We start from the raw sequence: 25320 nt of genomic DNA on the forward strand, positions 1-25320 counted from the left end.
TTGGTATTAGAATACATTTCTTGGGCTCAAATTCAGGCCCCGCATCAATGGTTCTACTATGTCTCTTTAGCTTGCTATGGTTCTAAAATGAATCTGCTTTCTTACTTCAGCTGATCTAACTTTCCCCAATTTTTTGGTACACTCTTTTTCTTTTTTGTGTCTTTGTTGAAGCAATTTCCTTTACTTTCTCCCCCCTGCAATCCAACCCACGTTATAAATTTCCTTTTTTGTCTTTTTTTGTTCTTAACAAAGTCTTCCCTTCACATGTGTAGACTGTTCTCCAGCTTAAATGTTGGAATTTGTAATTGAGTCCTTTACTATTAATGTTGACATCATTTTACTTTTTTTTTTTTTTTTAAGATTCATTTATTTGTTTGAAAGGCAAGGTTACAGAGAGGCAGAGGCAGAGACCGAGAGAAAGGTCTTCCATCTGCTGGAATGGCTGCAATGCCTGGAGTTCGGCCTTTCTAAAGCTAGGAGCCAGGAGCTTCTTCCAGGTCTCCCACACGGGTGCAGGGGCCCAAACACTTGGGCCATCTTCCAGTACTTTCCAGGCCATAGCAGAGGGCTGGATCAGAAGTGGAGCAGCTGGGCCCATGTGGGATGCCAACACTGCAGTCGGCAGCTTTACCTGCTACACCACAGAGCCGCTGGCCCCTCATTTTACTTCTCCCATTTCAATTCACCCATAACATTGCAATCTTAACAACAGGAGCTTTTTAACCCATACAAAAAAGTGGAGTCTTTGGCACTTTTGAAGATGAATGCACTTGGTAGCATTGTGGCACCAGAGACCAAACCAGAATTGCCTGGATCTTGTGTATGAAGCCTAACTGTGTGAGATTAAAGTTGTGCAACAGGAATCCTTGAACAAGTAGAATGAAATGTCCTCTGAAAGCAATACCTTGCTAGCTAATGCCAAGCTCAATTTTATAGATCAGTCAAACCATGTAGGCAAAGCTGCTAAGTCAAAGAATTCTGACGCTGAAGAGTTTACGTAAAGATTAACTCTAGCCACATGCTGGCAAGTACATGAAACTCTAGGTCTGAGTTTGAATCCCGGATTTGTTTCCAATTAAATTGAGTAATATTGAGTAGGCAACTTACCCTCTCTGGGCTTTAGATCTTTTTCAGTAAAATGGAAAGATTCCAACTGATGCTGAAGACTGGATACTTCAGTTACAAGAACGTATGATTCTATTTCTAAAGCAGAGAAACAGCCATTGCCTTTGGGGTTTCTCAGGTACTTGGTTCTACAGAATAGGATTCACTACTTTCCTGTGTAGTTGGAATTCTCACTCTCAGCCTTTTTGGCGTTCTCTCTTTTTTGTTTCCCAATTTGTGTGAAAGTGGGTGGACAGATGGTTGATTAGGCTTTCACATGCTTGTAACACTGTTGTTTGATTCAACAATGGTTTTCAACTTTGAGGGTCCACATAGAGTGTGGATTTTATTTAGAATGGAAGATAGCTTTATGTGTTCAATTTAAGGGTAATAATGTTTATTCACATAATAACTTAGAGCAACTTGTGGATGTTAACTCCAAAGGCCTAATCAGTTTCCTTTATTTTGGTGTGCTTAACTCATTTCCACAACACAGACTAACTCTTCCATCTTGCAGTTTTAAAGATGAAGTTGCCGAATAAACCAAACATCCAGTGACAACCGCGTGTTTTGCCTGTGACTGAATCATTTAACCCACAACTTCCTTCCAAAGACAAAATCCTTTAATTCAGAGTAACAGAAATTTAGAGGAAGGGACAAATACCTCATTTACCAAGCACACAAGAGACCTAAAGGCTCCTCATACTTTTTCTACTGACTGTGTATTTTATGAATAATAGAGCTGACTAAACGTGAGATAAGGTCGCACTGAAAAAAAAATTCAAAATTCGTGAATTATAAACCCCCACAGAAAATTCCATTCCGTAAAATCTAAGCGGTCAGTTAATACATTATCATGTAAAGTGTATGAAAACCTGTGCAAGCCAAAAGATCATCAACACTGCAATCGCTTCGCGATTTTAACTGACCCAAGGTGACTCTACATGTTAAGTGCATTGCTGAATACGCAGACTATATTTGAAGTACACGGGACAGTCAGACCCCACAGGACGTGCCACATACAGGTAGAGGAGAGTGAGCCTGCCAACGAGGAGCCCACAGGGGTACAGGGGAAGGGAAATGGGGACGCGCTGGCTAAGCAGGCGCCGAGGAGGTATGAGCTGCAGAGCAGTACAGGTGACGAGGAAGGAGCCGGGAACGCCCCGGAGCTCCGAGGTTGCAGCAGGCCGCGGAGAAGACCGCCAGGCCAGCAGGGGCTGGCTGGAAAGCAGCGTGAGGAAAGCGGGGCCGACCTAGTGGGCAGCGTGGACCTTCCAGTGCGAAAGGCAAGGCGCAACGCGGGCTCAGGACAGGACCAGAGGTGTAACGCGCAGAGTACGGAAAAGCTACAGCGGCGCACGTGGACGCCGGGAGAGGAGGGGAAAGAGCGCGCGGGCAGGCGGGGAGCCGAAGCGAGGCCTGCGGGTAGCAGGCAGGTACGACCGGACAGGGCCCGCGGAACCCAACAGCGCGCACCGCCCGGGCAGGCGCGACCGCAGCGTCAGGGACCCACAGCGCCCGCCGAGCGAGGGCCTCGCAGGAGGCGGGGCCTCAGCACGCAGGCGGGCCGAGGGGCGGGGCCTGTGCCTGACGCGCCCGGAGGCCGAGGCGGCCGCGGGCCGGGAGGGGCGGCGGCATCGGTGGCGGCCGCGGGGGAGGGGCCCGGCGTCAGCGCGTCGCCGGCTGGGCCGCGCCGGTGGCCAGGAGGGAGAGACAAGGAGGAGGAGGAGGAGGAGGAGGTGAGTAGGCTCCGGGCTGGGGAGCCGCGCAGGCCGGCAGGGAGGCGGGGAGCGCAGCCCCTCCCCTCCCCGCCGCCCGCCTCGCGGGGCCGCGCGGCGCGGAGTTCCCAGTGGGGCAGCAGCGGCGGCGGCGGCGGCGGCGGCGCGAGAAGTGGGGGTTGGGGGCTGGGAGCTGGGGGTGGGGGGCGGAGCTGAGGGCCGCGCGCTTCCCGGGCGCACGCGCCGCGCTCCCGGCGCCGCCGTCCGCCCGGTTCTCTGAGCGCGGTAGCCAGGCCTGTGCGTTCCGTGTTCTCTGTGCGAACCGGCCACGTTCTAATTTGTTCTCCTCGGCGTCCACCCGTGGTGCTGCCGGCTTCCCGCGGCCCGACGCACTGCTTCCTCCTCACTGGGCCTGCGAGGGTGGCGGGGGGCGCGTCGCCGTTTGGCGGCGCGGAGCGGGGGAGGGCTCGCTGTGGGGCCCGAGTAGGCGGAGGGGTCTCCTCGTCGGCCGCCGGGCCCCTCGCGAAGCGAGCCGGGCTCCCTGCTGAAGCAGACCTTGTCGCCTGGCCCCGCTGTCACCCTCACTCGGGGGTTGCTGCCCAGCGCCCACCCCCCTCTGTCCGCACAGCATGGAGGTCTCCCTGTGTCCCCCTCCCTTGATCCCTGCCTGAGGTTTCAGCACTTGGGTGTTTCCCTTGGCAGCTAGCTGTTCGGGGAGGAAAGGTTTTCTGACTATGAGTCTTGTGACTCTAGCAGTGTCCCCAGCTAACTTGCAATGAGACATGCATTTCAGCTTTAGCACAACTTTGAGGCTTCGGAGGGAACCGTGTTGCATTAGATTATCTTTGAGATCATTTTTAAGTTGGGGCCTCGGGGCCACGTGAAGCGGGGCTTCACACTTTTTCTCCACCTGTAGCACAGTTTGAAGTGGAAAACGCGCGTTGACGGCGATTTTCCGCACCAGGTGGATTTCAGTATGCAGCCCGCGTGTGTCCTGGCTCGCCTGGGTTTACTTGCTGCTATTCCTGAAGTTGATTTGAAAGCTTAACAGAGTGGTCAGGTAAAGAAACTGCAGAGATCAGTGGAGCCATTTTATTGGCTTCTGTTAACCCGTTTAACCCTATGCTGTAAGCATGACAGGTTCTGTAGGAACCCACATACCAAGTGCAGTATTGAATTTTAATTAGTACATTCTAGGTTTGTCTTGGAATAAACTCTCTCCCACTTTCCTTTTGTTCCATATTTTCCTTAGGGTCCCTGCTGCATTTAATGAAAAAGTTTATTCAGGGTTGGAGTACGTTTTGAAACATGAAACTAACTTTGACGAACTTGAAAGCAATGAGTATGTAAAATCTGAACTATCATGAGGTAGGAAGCAGTGCATTTTGTAGCAGTACCAGTTTGAGAAACTAAGATTGTTTCTTTACTCCTGTTTCGAACTCCTGTGGACATTTTAATCTGGTGAACTAGGGAAGCACAGAATTTTTTGTATGTAAGGCACCTTAGGAGTGTAATCCTATCCCATTGTTTTACAGAAAATTTAAGAACCAAAGGCAGTTTTTGGGAGAGATTTAGCAGCAGTTGAATAGAAACAGTTGCTTTAATTAACTAACAGTTTAGCTAGTTAATTCAGATACGCTCAATGGATATTCTTGTACTGTAGCTTGATTATGATATCTTGAAACTAATTACTGGTTTTTTTTTTTGCTTATATAAGTATATAGTTTGTGATTGAGACCCATTCCATTCATTAATAATGATACAAATTATATTTAGGAGTTATTTACATTCTGTCAGTTGAAACAAACGTTACTTCCTTAGTTTTGTTTGAATTTAGTAGTTATTTTCACTTATTTATTCATATTCTTGATTAAGATAGTCTGTATCCCTCCCTGGTGATTGGTATTTAAAAGCTCTTAGACTTAAGGTATATATAACCTGAATATTAGAAAGGGAGATCCTGTGCACTTGTAATGATTGAATTCCCACATCACCAACATCACTTTTTTTGGTGGGCCTCAAATGCAGGAGTCATGTAGTCTGAGTCTGCTTGGGGTGGAGTGAATTTTTTATATCTCCCATGGCATGATGTTTAAGATAGTGTAAATGCTTGTGGCATTGTTGGACTTAATGAAATTTATCAAGGTAGTGGAGTGCTTGGAAGCCCTAATCAAAGTACCTCATTTCCTTTTGTGTGTTGAATCAGATAACTCTGTTAGAATGAGTTACAACATTGAGAGAGATAATGTGGAACCAAATATTGAAGACAAATTGGGAGGAGAAAATTAACATTGATAATTTTGTCCTTAAAATATTAGTCACTGTGAAACTGGAAGTGGACATTATTTAAATTTAGTTATGGAACACCTCAGTTGAGTTAGAAAATGGCAGTTTCCACTGGGGCAAAATTTGCCAAACATGAATTAACTGGTGCTCTAATTGTTACTGCTGGCCAAGTTCTAAAGCCTTGGTTTCACTTTACAGGGATATATTTTTCAGCATATAGACCTTTAAAAGGAACACAACTTTTGAAGTTCAGACTGCTTTGGCAAGCTATTCTGAATTGATATTTTAAGCACTTTTAGGTTCTGTTTGTTATGTTGAGCTTCATGTTGGCAAGAGAGAAAAACCCTGCATCTTTTTCTCTTAGGAATATTCTTTTTTTCTAATAAAAAATTAGTTTTAATGTGCAACAATTTTTTAACATTTTGCCACATTCACTTCATAGGTAGATAGTATATGCATACACATATATTCTATTTCTCGAAAACAAGGATAGTCCTATCCCAAAATGTGGGATTCATGACAGTGATCATAATGTGGGGAGAGAAGGGTATATTGTCATGTACGTGGAATAATTCAGTGAAACAATATTTATAACTGTGTATCAAATAATATATCTACACAACTTTTATACTCTGTTACATTAACTTACCTAAGAGAAAATGTGATGTTTGGCTGATTTCACTTTGTGTAATCTCCAATTCCATACATTTTGTTACAGATATCAAGATTTCATTTTTTCTTTTCTTTTTTTTTTTAAGATTTATTTATTTATTTGAAAGGCATAGTTACTGAGAGGCAGAGCGAGAGGGAGAGATATCTTCCATCTGCTGTATCACTCCCCAAATGGCTGCAACAGCTGGAGCTGGGCCAATCTGAAACTAAGAGCCAGGAGCTTCTTCTGGGTCTCCCACATGGATGCAAGGGTCCAAGGACTTGGACCATCCTCTGCTGCTTCTCCAGGTGCATTAGCAGGGGGCTGGATTGGAAGTGGAGCAGCCGGGACTTGAACTGACACCTATATGGGATGCTGTTACTGCAGGCAGTGGCTTTTTCACCCACTACTCCATAGCCCTGGCCCTCATTTTTTTATTTATGGCTGAGTAATATTCCATTACATATATATACTGTATTTTCTATTTTCTTTATCCAGTTATCAGTTGATGAGCATCTAGGTCAATTCCATATCTTTGCTATTGTGAACTAGGCTGTTATAAACATGATCATGTAGGTATCTCATATGCTGAATTCACTTCTTTTGAATATAGTACCAGGGGTAGGAATTAGGCATATTTCTTTTAAAGATTTATTCAAAATACAGTAGAGATGAATTTATTTATTTATTTTTTTAATTTGAGAGACAGGGAAACAGAACTCCCATCTGGTGGATCACTCCCCAGATGCCTGCAACAAGTGGGGCTGGTCCAGGAGGAAGCCAGGAACTCATTCCAGGCCTCTCCTGTGGGTGGGAGGATCCCAGTTACTTGAGCTGTTATTCCTGCCTCCCAGTCTTCATAGCAGGAAGCTGGAATCAGGAGCTGGAGAGGAGTTTTAAACCCTGGTGCTCCAGTGTGGGGTGCAGGTATCTTAACTAGTGTCTTAACTGCTAGTCTGAATGCTTGCCCCTGGTTTCTTCAGTAGACCAGAATAGTGTGTTTTATTTTTAAAAGACAGAAAATTTTTCAGGTGTTCCTTTTGTGAAGTAACACAGTTCTATCCTCTGAATGCCTTTGGTAAAATTTGGGCCTAGCGGATGGAAAACCCAATCGAGTGTTTTGGCAGAGGTGTATAGCTAATAGCCTTCACAGGGGCAATGTCATAGAATGCCAGCATTTATTTTCTGCTGAAGCTATTTACTGGAAGCATTTGTCCCGGTGCAGTAGGATGGTGTTTAGTTTGTTCGAAGCAAATCATCTCAGGTTCTATCATTGCTGTTTCTTATGTCAGTCTGTCTACCTGCCTATTCAGTGCCTTATCAGTCCCTTTTACCCAGACTGAAAATACATTAAGACACCTGCATTTTCTACAGGAGAAGGGCTCTAGAATTATTCTGGTGCCCTCAGCATCTGTTGCTTAAAGAGATAGGATATCTCACCATACCCTTGGCAAAGTTCAAGCACCACAAGGGACCTCAAATACAGGCATTCAGTTTGTGATATTTTAATTTTTAAAAACAATTTTGTCATCAGCACTTTTAAAATATATGGCATCAGCACTTAACCAGGTGTGTGAGGCTTCTAGAATACTTAATGGAATTAGGACACAGACAGTAAGAATTAGTTAGAAAAGTTATCTAGTTCTTTCCCTCACATTCTGTAGGGTCACACTGAAGACATTAAAACAGATGATAATTTTTTAATATTTATTTTTATAAATAACCATAAAAGCAGTTCCACACTCTTTTAAGTAAATGGCAAGTAGTCCACAGATTTGAAATGTCTTTTGGTGTGCTTTTCCTGTTTGTATTTAAGGTCCTTTGTGGAACTGTAACCCTTACCTTAAGCCTAACTAAGCACCCTCACATCTTGGCCATCTCCCTCCTCTTGCCTTCCCCTTTCATTTCAAGGGGCTGACCTGGTTCCTGTCCATAGGTAGAAGGTTGGGATCTTGTTGATATGATACTGTGATATGATACTGTGTCCTGAATTCATGCTTACCAGATTGACCTAGTAGATACAGAGAGCTGAGATTTTTGTTAAAATCTGAACAGTTTTTGAGTTAGCCTTTCATTCATCTTATGGACTCCCTGGATTCATCCAGTCATGAGTCAGAGCGCTTTCCTGACTAGCCTGCCCTTTTGAGATTTCATTTGATCTGGTGTCTGTTATACATTCCCTAGAATGGTCATTTTCTGCCTTTTTTTTGGACTATGTGTAATCTGTGGGTTGGGACTGAATCTGTCCTGTTCCTGACAGTGTCTTCAGCACTCAATATAGTGCCTGGCACATAGCAAGGGATAAAAAAAGTATTGCTTAGATATGAATTCATCCCAAGAGTAAGTTCTGTGTGGGAAACTGATGTTCCTATTGAAATTTAGAATTCATTCAAGAAATATAGATACTTCCTTGCTGTCATTAGTACTAGGACATTTGTATGTTTTCAGTGATAAGCATTATATAAAAATGACTTCATCTTTCATCTGAATGGACATTTACTTAAGAAAAGGTACATAATTATAAGGCATTTCACATTTAGGTTTTTCTTGAGTTTGATTAACATGAATATATTATATTTCTTATAAATAGAAGTTTTATGGCACTATAAAGAAGTGAGTTTAATGACCCTATTTTTGTTCATTAGTGATTATATACTAAAGAGTAAATTCTCATTAAAGGTCCTTAAATGCCTGCTCATAAAAAAGAGAGACCTCTTTGATTTTGTTCTCTATACAATCCCAGTTATTGTATTGAGGTAAGCTATCAAGCTCTTTAGTAGTCTAAACTTTTAATTTGGTTTCAGAACAGTAATCATATATTGAACACCCAAATTACTGTGTCTTTAACAAGCAATACAAACACTCTGTATTATAAAAGTAATGACCATAACTTTTCTTGTAGAATTTTTCGTGTTAATTTTTGAAAAAGAACTTTCGAACTAAATTTCCCGTGAAGGCCAAATCAAATACTTTTAATGATAGTGGAGTTTATGTGTATGTGTAGATAGGAGGGGCAGTAATTTTTGTAGTGGTATTTTTAAGTGGACAGTTTACTAATTAGGTTGAGGTAAACACTTTACAACTCTAAAAGGAAAACTTCAATTATCTGAATGAAATGAGATACATGAAATTAATTTAGATAAGTGGGGGAATCCTTAGTGTAAATGATGCATGTCAAAGAACATGACCTCAATCTTGATTTTTTTTCCTCTTATATATCTGCTGGATTGTGATTATGTTGTTTTTCTGGTGAGAACTCATTGTTGGGAGGAGGTAAAGTTGCTCTGTAGTTTTTTTCCTTTACCACAGAAGGAATCCGGAATGTGGTATTCTGTGACGAGTATAATTGCTCATATCTCTCCTGTACTGCCTGCTGTTTTAGGTGGTATACCACAGCCTTCCATTTTGTCACCTTCCTGTCAGGTGTGTGTAGGGGGACTCCTTGAGAAGACGATATGTTTGAAATTGCAGCCACACTCCTCTATCCAATCCGAAGAAGTTTATAGTTGGTAGAAGTTGAATTTCAACAAGTTGTAAGGGTGAATTAGGCTGCATAAACCTTGATTCCTTCCCTGTTCCTCTTAGGATTTAAATTAAGCAGTCATCTTACAATGTAAGCCCTTAAGATAGAAACAAACATTAAAGCATTTACCTCTGACCTTTATTGACCTACATGAAATGGAAATTTTGTTGATTAGTTAAGAGTTTGGGAAAATGATTTCTGCCATAGTTGACTAAATTTTGCCGCATTCCTGGGCTTCTGCCATCTCAAAGCTTCATGAATCTGCAGATCCTGTGCGGCTATGATGACATTGCCTTCTAGGGGTTTGTCTTGTTTTTAAATGGAGGCAAGTTTGTCTTAGCCACAGAGATGTGTGCTGACACCTTTGTAAGTGAATTTACTTCTTTAATATTACCTGTAGGTTCCTTCCTTAAAGCACCTGAAAACAAGGCTCTTTTAAGCATGCACTAACTTCCCTTTCACCACTTGGTCTTTAAGGTACAAGAAACATGACTCATTTTGATTGTTTTGTATATAGTGGGTATGATATCTGCAAGCTCTGTATCCACACTTTGTGAGCATTTCCTAGGTCTTTGAGGCCTTCCTAAATATGTGCTGGCAGTGTGACTGAAGATTTTGGGCTACAGGGTCAATCCCCAATGATTTTATATAATACATTTTATATGGGAGAGATAGTTGGTTAACTTTGAGTTTCGGTTTCTGCATCTATGAAATGGGGATAATATCCCCTGATACTGTTGAGTTTTTTTTTAATTTTAGATGCAAAAATTTATGATATTTAGACAGTGTGCATTAATAAGTTATTTAGGTGATGGACTGTTCACTTTAATAAATCTATTTGCTTTTAACTGACACGTAAAAATTGTACATATTTATGACTGCCAGCTAATGTTTGAATACATCTATACATTGTATTATGTCCAATAAGGGAAAACATATGTATCAGACATTTAACATTTTTTTATGAAAACATTCAAAATCTTTTTTTCTAATTTTATTTTTTTAGAGAAATATTTGGTGCATTATCATTGTTTAATTTAAAAATATTTTATTTATTAGAGGAGAGAGAAGAGGGAGAAGGGAGGGTAGGGTGTTCCCATATGCTCATCTTCTGGTTCACTTCCCAAATGCCCACAATGGGCAGGGTTGGGCCAAAAGGAGCCATGAACTCAATCTAGGTATTCCATGTTGGATGGCAGGGACTCAGTTACTAGCGCTATCACCTATTGCCTCCTACAGTGTGTGTTAGCTGGAAGCTGGAATTGTGAGTGGAGCTGAGACTTGAACCCGGGCATTCCATTATGAAGTGTGAGTGTAGCCAAATATCCACTCCCATTATCATTATTTAGTCACCCTACTGCAGTATAACATCAGAACTTCTTACTCCATTCTAACTATTATTTAGTGCCCATTAGTTAACCTTTCCTTATCCAGTACTCCTCCTTATTCTCCTCAGCTTCTGCTAATCACCATTGTACTCTCACTGCTATGTGATAAACTTAAATTCCACATATAAGGGAGATCATACAGTATGATTCTTTTGGTACTTGGCTTATTTCACTTAACATAATGACCTCCAGTTACCTCTATGTTGTTGACAAGATTTCATCTTTTGCGCTGGCACCATGGTGCAGTAGGTTAATCTTTGGCCTGTAGCACCGGCACCCCTATGGGCGCCAGTTCTAGTCCCAACTACTCCTTTTCCAATCCAGCTCTCTACTGTGGCCTGGGAAAGCAGTAGAAGATGGCCCAAGTCCTTGGGGCCCTGCACCCGCATGGGAGACCAGGAAGAAGCACCTGGCTCCTGGCTTCAAATTGGCACAACTCTGGCCGTCTGGAAGAAAGACCTTTCTGTCTGTCTCTCCCTCTCACTGTCTGTAATTCTACCTTTCAAATAAATAAAATCTTTAAAAAAATTTCATCTTTTTTTATTAAAGATTTATTTACTTATTTGAAAGGCAGCGTTACAGAGAGAAAGAGAAGTGTTTCATAAACTGGTTCACTCACCAGATGGCCATGACAACCAGAACTGAGCTGATCCAGGAGTTCTTCCGGGTCTCCCATGTAGGTGCAGGGGCCCAAGCACTTCCGCCATCTTCCATTGCTTTCTCAGGCCATAGCAAAGAGCTGGATCAGAAGTGGAGCAGCTGGTACTTGAACCAGTGCCCATATAGAATGCCGGCACTGCAGGTGGTGGCTTTATCTACTATACCACAGTGCCAGCCCTAATTTCATCCTTTTTAATGACTTTATAGTATTCTGTTCTATATGTGTTCCACATTTTTTTATTTTTTATTTCTTTTAAAGATTTTATTTATTTGAGAGGTAGAATTACAGACAGTGAGAGGGAGAGACAGACGGAAAGATCTTCTGTCTGTCGGTTCACTCCCAGATGGCCGCAATGGCTGGAGCTGCACCGACCTGAAGGCAGCAGCCAGCTGCTTCTTCTTGGTCTCCCACATGGTGCAGGGGCCCAAGGACTTGGGCCATCTTCTACTGCTTTCCCAGGCCATAAGAGAGCTGCATTGGAAGAGTGGCAGCCAGGACTAGAACTGGCGCCCATATGGGATGCCGGTGCCACAGGAGGAGGATTAACCTACTGCGCCATGGCACCGGCCCCTCCACATTTTCTTTATTTGTTAGTTGATGGACACTGCTGCCTTAGGCATGGAACACAGATGTCTCTTTGACAGACTGATTTCACTTTCCTTGGATGTATATCCAAGTATTGTTGGATCACATTGTAGTTCTATATTTAGTGTTTACGGAAGCACATACTGTTTTCCACAATAAGGTACATTCATTACCTTTATCTCTACATCTTTGCCCAGATTTGTTATCTTTTGTCTTTGTGATAATCTCATTGTGGTTTTGATTTGCATTTCCCAGAAGAATAGTGATATGAGCATTTTGCATGTACCTATTGGCCATTTTTATGTCCTTTTTTGATAAATGTCATTTAGATCTGTCCATGTTTAAATTGGATTATTTGGGATATTTGCTGTTGTGTTGAGTTCTTTGTAAATGTGGGCTATTAACTCCTTGTCAAATGTTAACTTGCAAAGTATTTTCTTTTACTTAGTAGGTTGCCTCTTAATTTTATTATTTCCTTTGCTGTGCAGAAGCTCTTAGATGAAATCACATCTGTCTACTTTTGCCTGTATTTCCTGTGCTTTTGGAGTCTGATTCAAAAAAAAAAAAAAAGATCCTTGCCTATTTCAATGCCTTGAAGTGATTCCCTTGTGTTTTCTTCTACTAGTTTCAAATTTTCATCTTGAATCCATTTTGGGTTGCCTTTTGAAAATGGTAAGAGATATGGGGTCTAATTTGATTCTTCTGTGTGTGGATATACAGTTTTCCCAGTACCATTTATTGAAAACACTGGACATTTTCCCAGTGTGTATTCTTAGCATTTTTTTGTTGGTTTACTTCTAAGGTCACTATTCTGTTCCGTTCATCTGTGTGTGTATTTTTATGCCAATACTATGCAGTTTTAATTACTGTAGCTTTGTAATATATTTTAAAGTCAGGTCATATAATCTCTCCTGTTTTATCTTTTTGCTCAAGATTGCTTTGACAATATTTGGTATTTTTGTGGTTCCACACAAATTTTGGTAGTATTGTGTCTAGTTCTCTGAAAAAATAACATTTGTATGTTGATAGGGATTGCACAGATACTGTAAATTGCTTTGTAATGCTGTGTAAATTGCTGTGTAATGTTATTGATTCTTCCAATCTATGAACACGGGATGTCTTTCCATTTCTTTATGTCCTCTTCAGTTTCTTTCACCAGTGTTTTATGGTGTTCACTGTGGAGATCTTTGCTTAAATTTTTTCCTAGGTATTTTATTTTGTTTGTAGCTATTTTAAATGAGATTGCTTTCTTGATTTCTTTTTTTTTCTTTCTTTTTTTTTTTTTTTTTTTTTTTGCCAAGCAGAATTAGACAGTGAGAGAGAGAGACAGACAGACAGAGAGAAAGTTATAGACAGTGAGAGAGAGACAGAGAGAAAGGTCTTCCTTCCATTGGTTTACTTCCCTAATGGCTGCTACGACCGGCGCTGTGCCTATCAGAAGCCAGGAGCTGGGTACTTCCTCCTGGTCTTCCATGCAGGTGCAGGGACCCAAGCACTTGGGCCATCCTCCACTGCCTTCCAGGGCCACAGCAGAGGGCTGGACTGGAAGAGGAGCAACCGGGACAGAATCTGGTGCCCTAACCAGGACTAGAACCCAGAGTGCCAGTGCCGCAGGTGGAGGATTAATTAGCCTAGTGAGCCGCAGCACCGGCACATTTTCTTGATTTCTTTTTAGATGATTTTCCACTGGTGTGTAACAATGCTACTGAGTTTTGTAATTTGACTTTGTTTTCTGCTTGTCAAGTTTTGGTATACTATCAAAAAATAACATCCACAATTAACCTGGCAGGATATTAATATTAATACATACTTCTGTTTTGTTGCTACATATTTGTGCAAGGCCATTTTTTTTCCATTTAAATCAATCAGTCACAACAGATTGTATGAGAAACTGTTAAGAGTGTCCAACTGTCATCTATTAAGGTAGAGATGAAAGAAATTCACAAAACTTGTTTGTCAATATCACTTCTCTAAGATTTTTTTTTAAATTTTGGAAAGGAATTATTTTAAATAAAATATGTTACTAAATATGTTACATTAAAGTTTTTTGAATTAATATTAAAATTTAATGTAAGTATTAATGATTATATTCCACATAGACAAAAGTTCTTAATGACTGCTCATTAATTTTTAAGAACACAAAGGAATCCTGATGCTAAAAAGCTTGAGAATTATCTCTTTAAGGGAAGGAGGCTGGACTCAACAAATAAGTGAAGTTCTAAAGTTTTAGTCTTTTGAATACTCCTTTGAAATGAGGTCTGTGTGCCTCTGATTTCTTTTTCTGATTGGAAGGATATGTCGCTGGACTTCTTAGGACATACATATATTTTCATATTTATTTAAGATGATGTTACCTATGTGGTTGCTATCCCAAATTGAGATATGGTTCATGGTTATTCCAGTTGGTCTGTTCATGTTTGATACTGCTCTTTGGCCTGTGAGATGTGCATGTAGTTTTCACAGTTGTTCACTGTGGTAACCTACTTCAGAATTATAGTGAGATATACTTTTCTGAAACAAAACTGTCGTTTTCTCTGAAGTGTGTATACCAGGCTAATCTTTCCTGATGTTTCATAGTTATTTCCTGGTACAGCCAATCTACAATTTCTGAATGTTGTGAATTAGTTATTTTCAATAATATAATATGAGTTACAGATGGATTCTGTAGTGCTGTTAATATAATGGGCATTACACCTCATTGTGGGCTTTTAACATCTTTCTGTGGAGAATTACATTTTGACTCATGGAAATCTCACCAAATATGTTTCTTCATTGCACTACAGCAGTGGCAGGAAATCTCTGTTTCTGCTTTTCAATGGAAGCAGAATTATTAGAGCTTTAACAGCAGCAAGAGAGATATTCTTAAGCTGTCCATGCTCAAGAGTCATAGGTATCTTGGGCATTCTGTCTGGGTATAAGTTGTTAGGTAAAATTCTCAGATAAAGCAGGTATAGAAATTTTGGACCAGCTACTAGTGAAGGGATGTTCTAGAAGATGCTAGGGGATGATATATTCCCTTTTGCAGCAGAGGCTAAAAATATTTTAAGTTGTATATTTGTAGGTAGGGGTATCTCTCTGCATGTTTGGAGTTTGTTTTCTTGCTCGGTTATTTTATCAGCTGAATATAAGCAACAAAATGACAGACTGGTTGGTAAGGTTGAACTCCTTAGGCCAGAATTTTGAAGGTAAAAGGAAGGTGATGAACTCCAGGAACAGTCAGAATCAGGAGCGGTGGAGTGTTGGCTATACAGGCTATTCGCAAGAACCCCCAAACAAATTTTCACTCCAGGGTGGATGCTATAGGCAAGAATAGAACTTTGGATCAGCAGTACTGTTTAAAAGCATGCTATGACATAGCCTGTTGTCCTGGTGTGTCTGGCAGGAAGTACAGCTATGTAATACATGGGTATCTAGTACAGGAAGCCTGTTATGAAGAACGGTTGATATAAAGTAGTAATCTAGAACCAGAAATCTAGATCACAGCAGAGGCCAACATTGGAAAACTAGAATTTGACCTGAAACTGAGGTCTGTCTGGTTTCTGCCCAGGTCAGTATTGACCCCTTGAATTGAGGAAAGGCTGTAAGGCTGAGTCAGAGGAAGAGCCAAGCCATTTTAGCCACCTGCATTGTGGTAACAAGGCTGATCCAGCAAGTACTAAGTTGAAAGAATGGAAGTTGGGCAGGGGAAAATTGGGTTATTATAATCTTTCTACTTAGATTCTTCATGAAGCGAATGCTAGGGATCACATTACCTATGTACCAAAAAGCCCTCTTGGCCAGAGTTGGCAAACCTTTTCTTTTAAGGACCATAGAGTAAATATTGTAGGCTTTATGGGTCAGATGGTCTTTGATACACCTACTCAAGTGTGTCACTGTAGTGAGAAAGTAGCTGAGGAAGAATACTTAAGTGAAGGAATGTGGCTGTGTTCCAATAGACTTATTTATGGAAACTGAAATTTGAATTTCATTTAACTTTTAACTTGTCAGAAAATATTAATCTTCTTAATAAGCCTTTTTTAATCTTTTAAAAACATAAACACATTCTTATATCACAGTTATACAAGAAGAGGCAACATGTCTCTTTGGTCCATGGGCTGACCCACATTTTATGCAAATAAATGAATATCAGTTATAATGCAGAAAGCTTAGCAATATTGCAATAGATGCTCTCCAGGACAATGCTATTGGTGATACTGTCTTGTTTTATAGGTGACACTGATGATAAAAATCCGTTCAAGAATTTAGATGTGACATCTGCAGCAGGTTCAAATCTCTCAGCTATAAGACAAACTGGATACTTCATAAGGATTGTCATCTATTATGCACAGAGAGCCAAAATCCATTACTGAAATTATCTGAGTGAGCTGCCTGCTGGGTCCAGTGATGCACTAGTAGACAAAGAAGTTGAAAAAGAAGGCTGCCACAGAGTGTGACACCAGTATGGTATCAAGCCCTACTATGATTCCAAGGACTTTATGACTGAATAAAAAAATTAAAAAAAAATTGTTAGTGATGGTTGGTATGGTTGTAGTAAATTTTGATGTTGACTATGTAATGTATTATCATTCCATAATGATATGTGACAATTGCTTTGATAATTGAATCTTAAAGATCTTTATGAAACTCATAGTGTTACCATCTTTTAGTACTGGATTCTCTTATTCTTAGGGAAAAACAATGAAGAAAAATAACTGTTTTCTAAAAAGGTTAATTTAACGATAGTGATTTTCACATGGAAGTTCTTGCTTGAAATTTGTGAAATTGTGCTGTCACATAGAATATTTAAGAGATATTTCTATTTTCAGAAAGCTACTATACCCAAAATTTTCTAGGAAAACACTATTTTGAATAGACTTTTGTATTCAATATTAAGTAAATTAATATCTTCAGATCTCTTAACTAAATCCACTTAAAATGATTTAACAACCAGATAGGAACTGGGAATATATGTATTTTTTTTAGAACCGTTGGGTCATAAGAAAACTGGAAAATCAAAGTATTTTCTGAATGAAACTTATGTTTCCCCTTTTGATGTATGCAGCTATCTGTACCATCATTAGAAGATTTGAAAGCAGTACTGGAAAACGAGGTTTGTACCTTTTCTCAAAGTTGCATCGCATCCCCCCCCCCCCCCCAGTGAATCTTCAACATTAAAAAATCTAAGCATTCAACAAAAACTCTGAAAGTTTACTATATAAAAACATTGATTACATTTTACATAGCTGGTACAGTTCATCCACAGACAGAAAAAGTTCCCTCATGACTTATCTTGAGATTTTTATTTAAAACATATACTGTTCAAATTCAGTTTGTCAGTGTTCCACTGCCACTACACTTTTGGTCTGAGTGCAGTGCAACTAACATAGCCATCCTGCAAGGGAAATAATCTGCAAGTTGCTGGATAGTGGAAGTTACACACATCTAATTTACAAGTCAGATTAGAGATCAGAATCATATGATAGCTTTATGTGGAAATTATTTCCTTTAATGGTTTTTGGGCTATTTTATCATTGAAACAATGCCTGTGACTGAAAGACAGTTATGTTGTAGCATTTGAATATCTTAAACTCTTTTAAATCTGGCATTAAAGGGCTATTCCTGTAGATGCTTAAATCCTAACACTCAGGAATTTTGTCAGAATGCCTTGTATCAATTTATTGTGCCATCATTGAACTGCCTTGTGGATTGGATTTGAGATTACTATGATTGCTATTTGGAAAACTTTGCCATTTTTAAATATAAGCTACTTTAGGAAGGATTAGGCCTTTGTGTGTGTGTGTGTGTGTGTTTAAAGTAGCAGCACAGTATTACCTTATATATAATACATACTTAATAAAATACATGTGGATGTAACATTGATACCCCATACAAATTGGGAAATCAGTTGTTGTCTCGTGAAATCCTTCTAAAAAAGGGAGAAAGGACAATAAGTAGGACACTGTATAGTTATTGCTTTTTTTCTATTTAAAGTAAGCATTTTTCAAAATACACAAGAGTACATATATATAGTTTGATAAGTTGCAGTTATTGTTAATTCACCAGTACCAGTTTAAATTGGGCATCATCTCTTAAAAATGATTATTAAAAAATTCATTATAGAATTGGTAATGCCATTTAATTGAGTTTGGGGACATGGTTGCAAAAAATCATGTGTTAAATCTTTTAGTTTGCCCTTAAACCACAAATTGATTTGTTGAGTATAATCAAGAGAAGAAGAAAATGTAGGTGTTTAAAGCAGCTTTTTAAAAAAGATTTATTTATCCCTTTGAAAGAGTTACAGAGAGAGAGAGAGAGAGAGAGGTAGGTAGGTAGAGGTAGGTCTTCCATCCACTGGTTCACTCCCCAGTTGGCCATGACAGCCAGAGCTGTGCTGATCTGAAGACAGGAGCCAGGAGCTTCTTCCAGGTCTCCCATGCAGATGCAGGGGCCCAAGGACTTGAGCCATCTTCTACTGCTGTCCCAGGCCATAGCAGAGAGCTGGGATCGGAAGTGGAGCAGCCGGGACTTGAACTGGCGCCCATATGGGATGCTTGCATTGCAGGCGGTGGCTTTTACCTACTGTACCATAGCAGTCAAAAGAATATTTAGTTTTATCTTCCCTGTGTGGTCTTATGAGAGAGCAATGGGCTTTGGGGGGTCTTGAGAATTCATCAGTTGTCTTTTTCTTCACTATCTTTTATGAAGGACCTATTTAGTCACGATATTCATAGGATATGAAGCAGAGAATGATCTTGACTTTCATAGATTTTTTTAAAGGTTATTTTATTTGACAGGCAGAGTTACAGAGAGGGAGTGACAGCGAGAAGTTTTCCATGTGTTGGTTCACTCCCCAAATGGCTGCCAAAATCAGGATCCAGGTGCTTTATCCTGGTCTCCCATGTGGGTGCAGGGGCTTAAGCATTTCGGCCATTTTCTGCTGTTTTCGAAGGCCATTAGCAGAGAGTGCATCAGAAGTGGAGCGGCTTGGACTCTAACCTGCATTCATATGGTATGCCAGCAATGCAATTGGCAGCTTAACCGTATGTGCCATTGTACCAGCACAAACTTTAGTAGGTTTTTATAAAAAGACTTAGAGAAACATTAATCTAAGCTGAAGGTGTAGTATACACTATTATAGCTCATTTTATAGAGCAGTGTAGTAATGTATCCTAAACATGAGTACTTTGGCACTTTGGTGAGGAAGATGGTAATGAAGACAAGACAGGAAAAAACATTACTGAAAATATTGAACTCACTGTTTGAATGGAGTGGGAGGAGTAGGCATTAGGCCTAGTGGTTAAGCTATTGGTTAAGATGCTTGGATCCTACATTGGAGTGCCTGGATTTGAGTCCTGTTTCCACTTCGGATTTTGGAGGCAACAGGTGATGACTCAAGTAGTTGGGTCCTTGTCACCTTCATGAGAACCTGGATTGAAATTCTGGATACCAGTTTTTTTTTTTTTTTTTTTTTTTTTTTTTTTTTTTTTTTTTTTTAACAGGCAGAGTGGACAGAGAGAGGCAGAGAGAAAGGTCTACCTTTTTCCGTTGGTTCACCCCGCAATGGCCGCTGCGGCCGGCGCGCTGCAGTTAGTGCACCACGCTGATCCGAAGCCAGGAGCCAAGCGCCTTCTCCTGGTCTCCCATGCGGGTGCAGGGCCCAAGGACCTGGGCCATCCTCCACTGCACTCCTGGGCCACACCAGAGAGCTAGACTGGAAGAGAAGCAACTGGGACAGAATCTGGCGCCCCGACCGGGCCTAGAACCTAGTGTGCCGGCACTGCAGGCGGAGGATTAGCCTATTGAACCGTGGCGCCGGACCAGATACCAGTTTTGTCCCAGCCTAGTGCTGGCTGTTGTAGGCATTTGGGGAGTGAACTAGTGAGTGGGAACTCTTTATGTCTGTCTCTCAAATAAATAATAACATAATTTAAAAACAAGTATTAGACTGTAAATTTTTTTAAAAAAGATTTGTTTATTTGAAAGGCAGAGCTAGAAGGGGGTGAGGGGAAGAGGGAGAGGGAGAGAGATTGAGATTCCTTGCTTCCTCTGGTACATATCTAATTGCTCTCAACAGCCAGGGCTGGGCCAGTCTGGAACTAAGAGCCTGGAACCATACCACCAGCCTCTAGGGGAAAAATCCCCATATTTAAAGATTTATTTGTATTTGAAAGAGTTATAGAGGGAGTAAGAGACAAGGGGAGAGAGAGAGAGAGAGAGACCTTCCCATCTGCTGTTTCACTCTCCAGATGTCCACAATGGCCAGGGCTGTGCCAGGTTGAAGCCAGGAGCTTCATTCACGTCTCACATGTGGGTACAGGGGTCCATGGACTTGGGCCATCCTCCTTTGCTTTCCCGGGCACATTAGTAAGGAGCAGCCAGGACATGAACTGGTGCCCATATGGGATGCCAGTATCATAGGTGGAGGCTTAACTGCTACACTACAATGTGCCAACACCAATTTTTTTTTTTAATTGCTTGAAAATATAGGCAGAAAAAACAGGTCATAGGCAAACAAAACGGATGGATAAAAGGTAAAAAGTAGGAGGGCTGGGGCTGGCGTTGTGGTGCAGCAGGATAAGATGCCCCTTGTGTTGTCTGCATGCCATATCTATGCTCCAGTTTGAATTCTAGCTACTCTGCTTCCAGTCCTGGTCCCTGCTGATGCAACTGGGAAGGCAATGGAAGACGGAACAGGTGCTTGGGTTCCTGCCACCCATGTGGGAAACCAGCATGGAATTCTTGGCTTCAGCCTAGCTCAGCCCTGTCTGTTGTGGCCATTTGGGGAGTGCACCAGTGGATGGAAGATATCCCTTGCTCTTTCTCTCTCTTCTGTCACTCTGCCTTTCTAAATAAATAAACCTTAAAAAAGGGCAAGGTGGTGATCCAAGAATGAAATAGTTGGTAGTCAACATTCTCCCAAAAGCAATTTATAGATTCAATGTGATACCAATCAAAATACCAAAGACATTCTTCTCAGATCTGGAAAAAATGCTGCTGAAATTCATATGGAGACACAGGAGACCTCGAATAGCTAAAGCAATCTTGTACAACAAAAACAAAGCTGGAGGCATCACAATACCAGATTTCAGGACATATTACAGGGCAGTTGTAATCAAAACAGCATGGTACTGGTACAGAAACAGATGGATAGACCAATGGAACAGAGCAGAAACACCAGAAATCAATCCAAATATCTACAGCCAACTTATATTTGATCAAGGATCCAAAACCAATCTCTGGAGTAAGGACAGTCTATTCAATGAATGGTGCTGGGAAAATTGGATTTCCACGTGCAGAAGCATGAAGCAAGACCCCTACCTTTCACCTTACACAAAAATCCACTCAACATGGATTAAAAAAATCTATGACCCGACACCATCAAATTATTAGAGAACATTGGAAAAACCATGCAAGATATAGGTACTGGCAAAGACTTCTTGGAAAAGACCCCGGAAACATAGGCAGTCAAAGTCAAAATTAACTATTGGGATTGCATCAAACTGAGAAGCTTCTGTACTGCAAAAGAAACAGGAAAGTGAAGAGACAACTGACAGAATGGGAAAAAATATTTGCTAAATAGATTTGTAACTATCAACTTGGCTGGCTGAGGTTTTATTTTCATTTCATGTTATAGGTAGCATACATTTTAATCTTAGTTCTAATGTGTATGTTGCCTGTTTTATGCAGTAGCTTCTCATTAAGTGTATATATAATTAAGTGAGGTTTAAAAAAATTTATTTGAAAGAGAGGAAGAGACAGAAATCTTCCATCTACTGGTTCACTTCCCAGATGGTTGCAATAGCCAGGGCTGAGCCAGGCTGAAGCCAGGAGCTTCATCTAGGTCTCCCAGATATTTTGGTCATTCTCCAATGCTTTTCTAGGCCATTAGCAGGGAGCTGGATTGGAAATGGAGCAGCTAGGATATGAACTGACGCCTACATGGGATACCGACATCACAGGCAGTGGCTTTACCTGATTTGCTAGAACACTAGCCCTAAGTGAGATAATTGAAATATGAATAACATACTGATCTACTAAGTTAAAATTTAATGACCCAGTGAGGAATCTTCTTTCTCCCCCATTTTTTAAGGTGTTTACTCAATAGCTGTCCTCCCCTTTTTATTTTTTTTTGTAAATCTGTATTTTACAATGAGTTGCTTAAAGTAAGTTTTCATTCATAATAAGTAAGTGATACATGTAGGGTAATTGCACCTTTGATAATAGGGAAATGACTAGGAGTCATGTATTTTAGGATTTCTGCTAAAACTGCTAGACTGAAAGCAAACGGTTGTAAGTAACCTTGCATTCTAAAAAAATATATGTGGAACTTAGTCAAAGGGTAGAATTGGTTCACATACAATATCCACTTTCCACATATGGGAGAAATTGGAAAAGAGGGATTAAAAGTGTTATTCAGGTGAAGACTTGTTAATCTAGTGGGAAGTTAGTGCTGTGACATTTTCCTGTTTCCTCAAAGTGACCCTTGTTTCCAACCCAGGGTTTTGGGTGTATCTGCCAGAAGTGTAAATTGGTATTTAATTTTCTGCCTGTGTGTTTAATGAGTTGTTGAATCTTGTTTCTTCGTGCTGCAGTTTTACCTTCCAGAGCATGGCATACATTTCTGAGAGTTTGGAGCATACCTGAACATAGCATTCTCAGAGGGGAGGAGATTGACTGGAGCCAGTGAGATGGCAAGTTGAATGACAAGGCAATAGGGGGAGGAGTCTGCATTTGTCCATCTGGTGAGATAAAATCGCCTGAGTGTTTTGTGGTGCAAGTGGACATCATGGGAGGTCGGTAACCAGGCTTGAGTGATCGTGACACATCCTGCCAAGGAAGGCTGCTTGCCACATGAGGGGATTCTTTGAGTGGGGATAGTGAGAGCTTAGCCTAACAATGTATCCCCCACACATGGGAACTAAGCAGCATGGTAAGGCCAGCTTCTTTTTGCTTGCTATAACTTAAGTCCACTCTGCCATGAATCCCAACATACGCCGTCCGAACCAGGCTCTTTGGAGAGCGAAAGAGGACACTACCAGCAATACACAGGAATAAACAGATCATCTTTCCCATAGCCATCCAGTAAACCCCCCATGGAATTAGGTCGGACTTTGGTCCTTTTCTCTGCCTATCCTGAACCAAGGGAACCAGAAGGTGAGGAGAGAAATGGAGAAAAATGAGACTTGTAAGGACTTGATTATATTCTTTCTCTTGGCTGTTCTGGAGTTCACATAAGAGGTGTATGGATACTCTGAATAAGATATGAAATTGAAGGTTTAAATTGGACCAGACTATATAGATTAGCATATAACTCATTGAATCCAGTCCATTTGATGAGTTTCCTGGTTTTAATAAGGTTTTAGTTTAATTGAACAAAGCTTTAGTGAGTACTTACACTATAGTTAGTAAGGTACTGTATTGGGCATTTCATGGAAGACCAAGATGGCCATGCATTTTCTGTCCTCAGGGAGCACTAGTTTTAGTGTAAATAGTTGAAGTTAATCCATGACAGAATGACGTAACTGCTCTGAACATTCAGCAGGCAGTGCTTTGAGAATGTGGAAAGAACAGTGTATACCACTGGGGTTCAGGGTAGGTTTTGGGGAGGAGACTGAGTTTGGGCTGGACCTTGAATGAAGCCAAGGGTATCAAGTGGGAAGAAAACTTCTAGGGTGGGGGAATAGTCAAAGCCATGGAATTAGTAGTAAAGAGACAGCTGCGAAGAAGTAAAGCTCATTCACACTGGCATATGAAAATTTTGCATTTTAGAAAATTGTTTTCAACCACCAGTTTTGCATGCTTCCCACATGTTATAATTCCAGTTGAAATTTGGTAGTTTTACATGTCATTTGTGCATTTCTTTAATAATACATGGAGTGTCTTCCTTTATGAGATGCAGTGTGCATTTTCAACTTGGAAACATTGCTCATTTTAGAAACTGATGGTTATAAACATCGAAACCAAACTTCTAAGTCTAATCACAAAATCTATTACTTTGATTTGAGACAATAAAATGTAAAGAAGATGACAATTTTTACATGTGATCCTCAGAAGCATTTGGCAGTACAGTTAGTTTCATAACAAGTAATTGTTTTTTTAAATCTTTTCAAAGTAAGAATGAGTATCTTGATGCTAGTGTCACTTTTAAGTAGCTATAGCTCCAGGAATGTGCCTGTTCACATTATTATCCTAAATATCCACCTTATCTGTCCATATTGCTGTACTTCAGATGTGAAAGTAAAAATAAAGGTGTGAAGTGCTTAGTAGACTCCTATAGATTTATGTAAATCAGAAAACACAAACAATCCATTAGTCTCAGTGTTGAGGGCTTGATATATTCAGTTCAAATATGGATTATGTCCCATACATTTCATACATAAGCACACACACACTTGCCGCATCATACCTAGTAATTTACTTGCAAAAAAACAAAAACAAACAACTATTTCTAGGGATTCCAGACATATATTCAACTGTCCTGAGACATTTTTGTATGCATATCTGAAGTTATATAAGTATTTAAATGTCCGAAGCTCAGATCTTTTTACGCAAAGTTTTTCATTTTTAGTGTCCCCCATCTAAATTAATGCTAAGTGCATCTGTGTTAGACCAAAAGTTTTGGTGTCATCCCTGACTTTTCTTTCTTTCGCACCCACAGCTCATGTATCAGCAGTTCATGTTGACTCCGCCATGAAAATAGACTTAGAATATGAATCTGACTCCTCCCACCACCTTCACTACTACCAGGTCCAAGCCATGGTCATCTCTTTCTCTTTCTTGTTTTATTAGTCAGCTGACTGAATTCACAGATGCTTGTTAACAATCTGAAACTCAGCACTTTAGTCTGGGCTCAGTGCTGTAGCCAGAATAATTAAAAGAAAACATAAGTAAAATTCCATCTTTCTTCAATTCTCCACTTCAGTTGTTTCCTTTCTCACTCACTGTAAAAGCTACTATCTCTTTAGTAGCCTACAAGGCTCTATATGATACTGCCTCCTTTGCAGTCACATTTTTTCATGTCTTTGCTTACTGCCTTCTGTTCATTCCTGGCGATGGGTTGGCCCTTGAGCAGCTGGCCTCAGAGCCTTTGCCCTGCCTGCTGCGTGGAATGCTCTTTCCCCAGGTATCTGCTTAACTTTCTTGAGTCTTTACTCAGATGTTAAACCCCTAGTGAGTCCTCCTTGACTATCTTATTTAAAATGTCCCTTTCCTCCTCACTGCCTTTTTTTTCTCATTAGCTCTTCCACCTACTTAGTGCGTATTTCAACTTTTTTAATGATCTATGATCTGTTAGGATGAAACTTGATGAGTGTAGGGAATTTTGTCTGTTCACTACTATACCATGAGACTTTAAATCATTCCCAGCTCTTAATGTATATTTGATTAAATGGTCAAAAGACAATAAAATAAGACTTGTTGGGGTT

The 25320-nt window shown here is 40.5% G+C and overlaps 1 protein-coding gene across 31 annotated transcripts in view; it reads left to right on the plus strand.

Moving 5' to 3' along the window:
* Positions 1-2104: 2104 nt before the first annotated feature.
* Positions 2105-25320, plus strand: part of QTMAN (queuosine-tRNA mannosyltransferase) — a 430462-nt gene continuing 407246 nt past the window's right edge. For 4 of the 31 annotated variants that reach the window (XM_070070978.2, XM_070070977.2, XM_089329233.1 and 1 more), the window contains exon 1: positions 2713-2843. Coding sequence is in view for 2 of the 31 variants with exons in the window: in XM_070070970.2 (XP_069927071.2) it covers positions 16430-16432; positions 16959-17006 (51 nt within the window). In the remaining 29 variants the exon portion in view is untranslated. Of the gene's footprint in view, positions 2541-2688; positions 2844-3023; positions 3120-3738; positions 3883-16126; positions 16433-16958; positions 17007-25320 lie in introns of those variants that run through there. The other 27 variants (XM_089329220.1, XM_051848732.3, XM_089329230.1 and 24 more) reach the window with 19 other exon arrangements.

Source organism: Oryctolagus cuniculus, chromosome 3 (assembly GCF_051225735.1).
Source record: "Oryctolagus cuniculus isolate XC-2025 breed Fujian yellow rabbit chromosome 3, ASM5122573v1, whole genome shotgun sequence".
Classification (NCBI taxonomy): Eukaryota; Metazoa; Chordata; class Mammalia; order Lagomorpha; family Leporidae; genus Oryctolagus; species Oryctolagus cuniculus.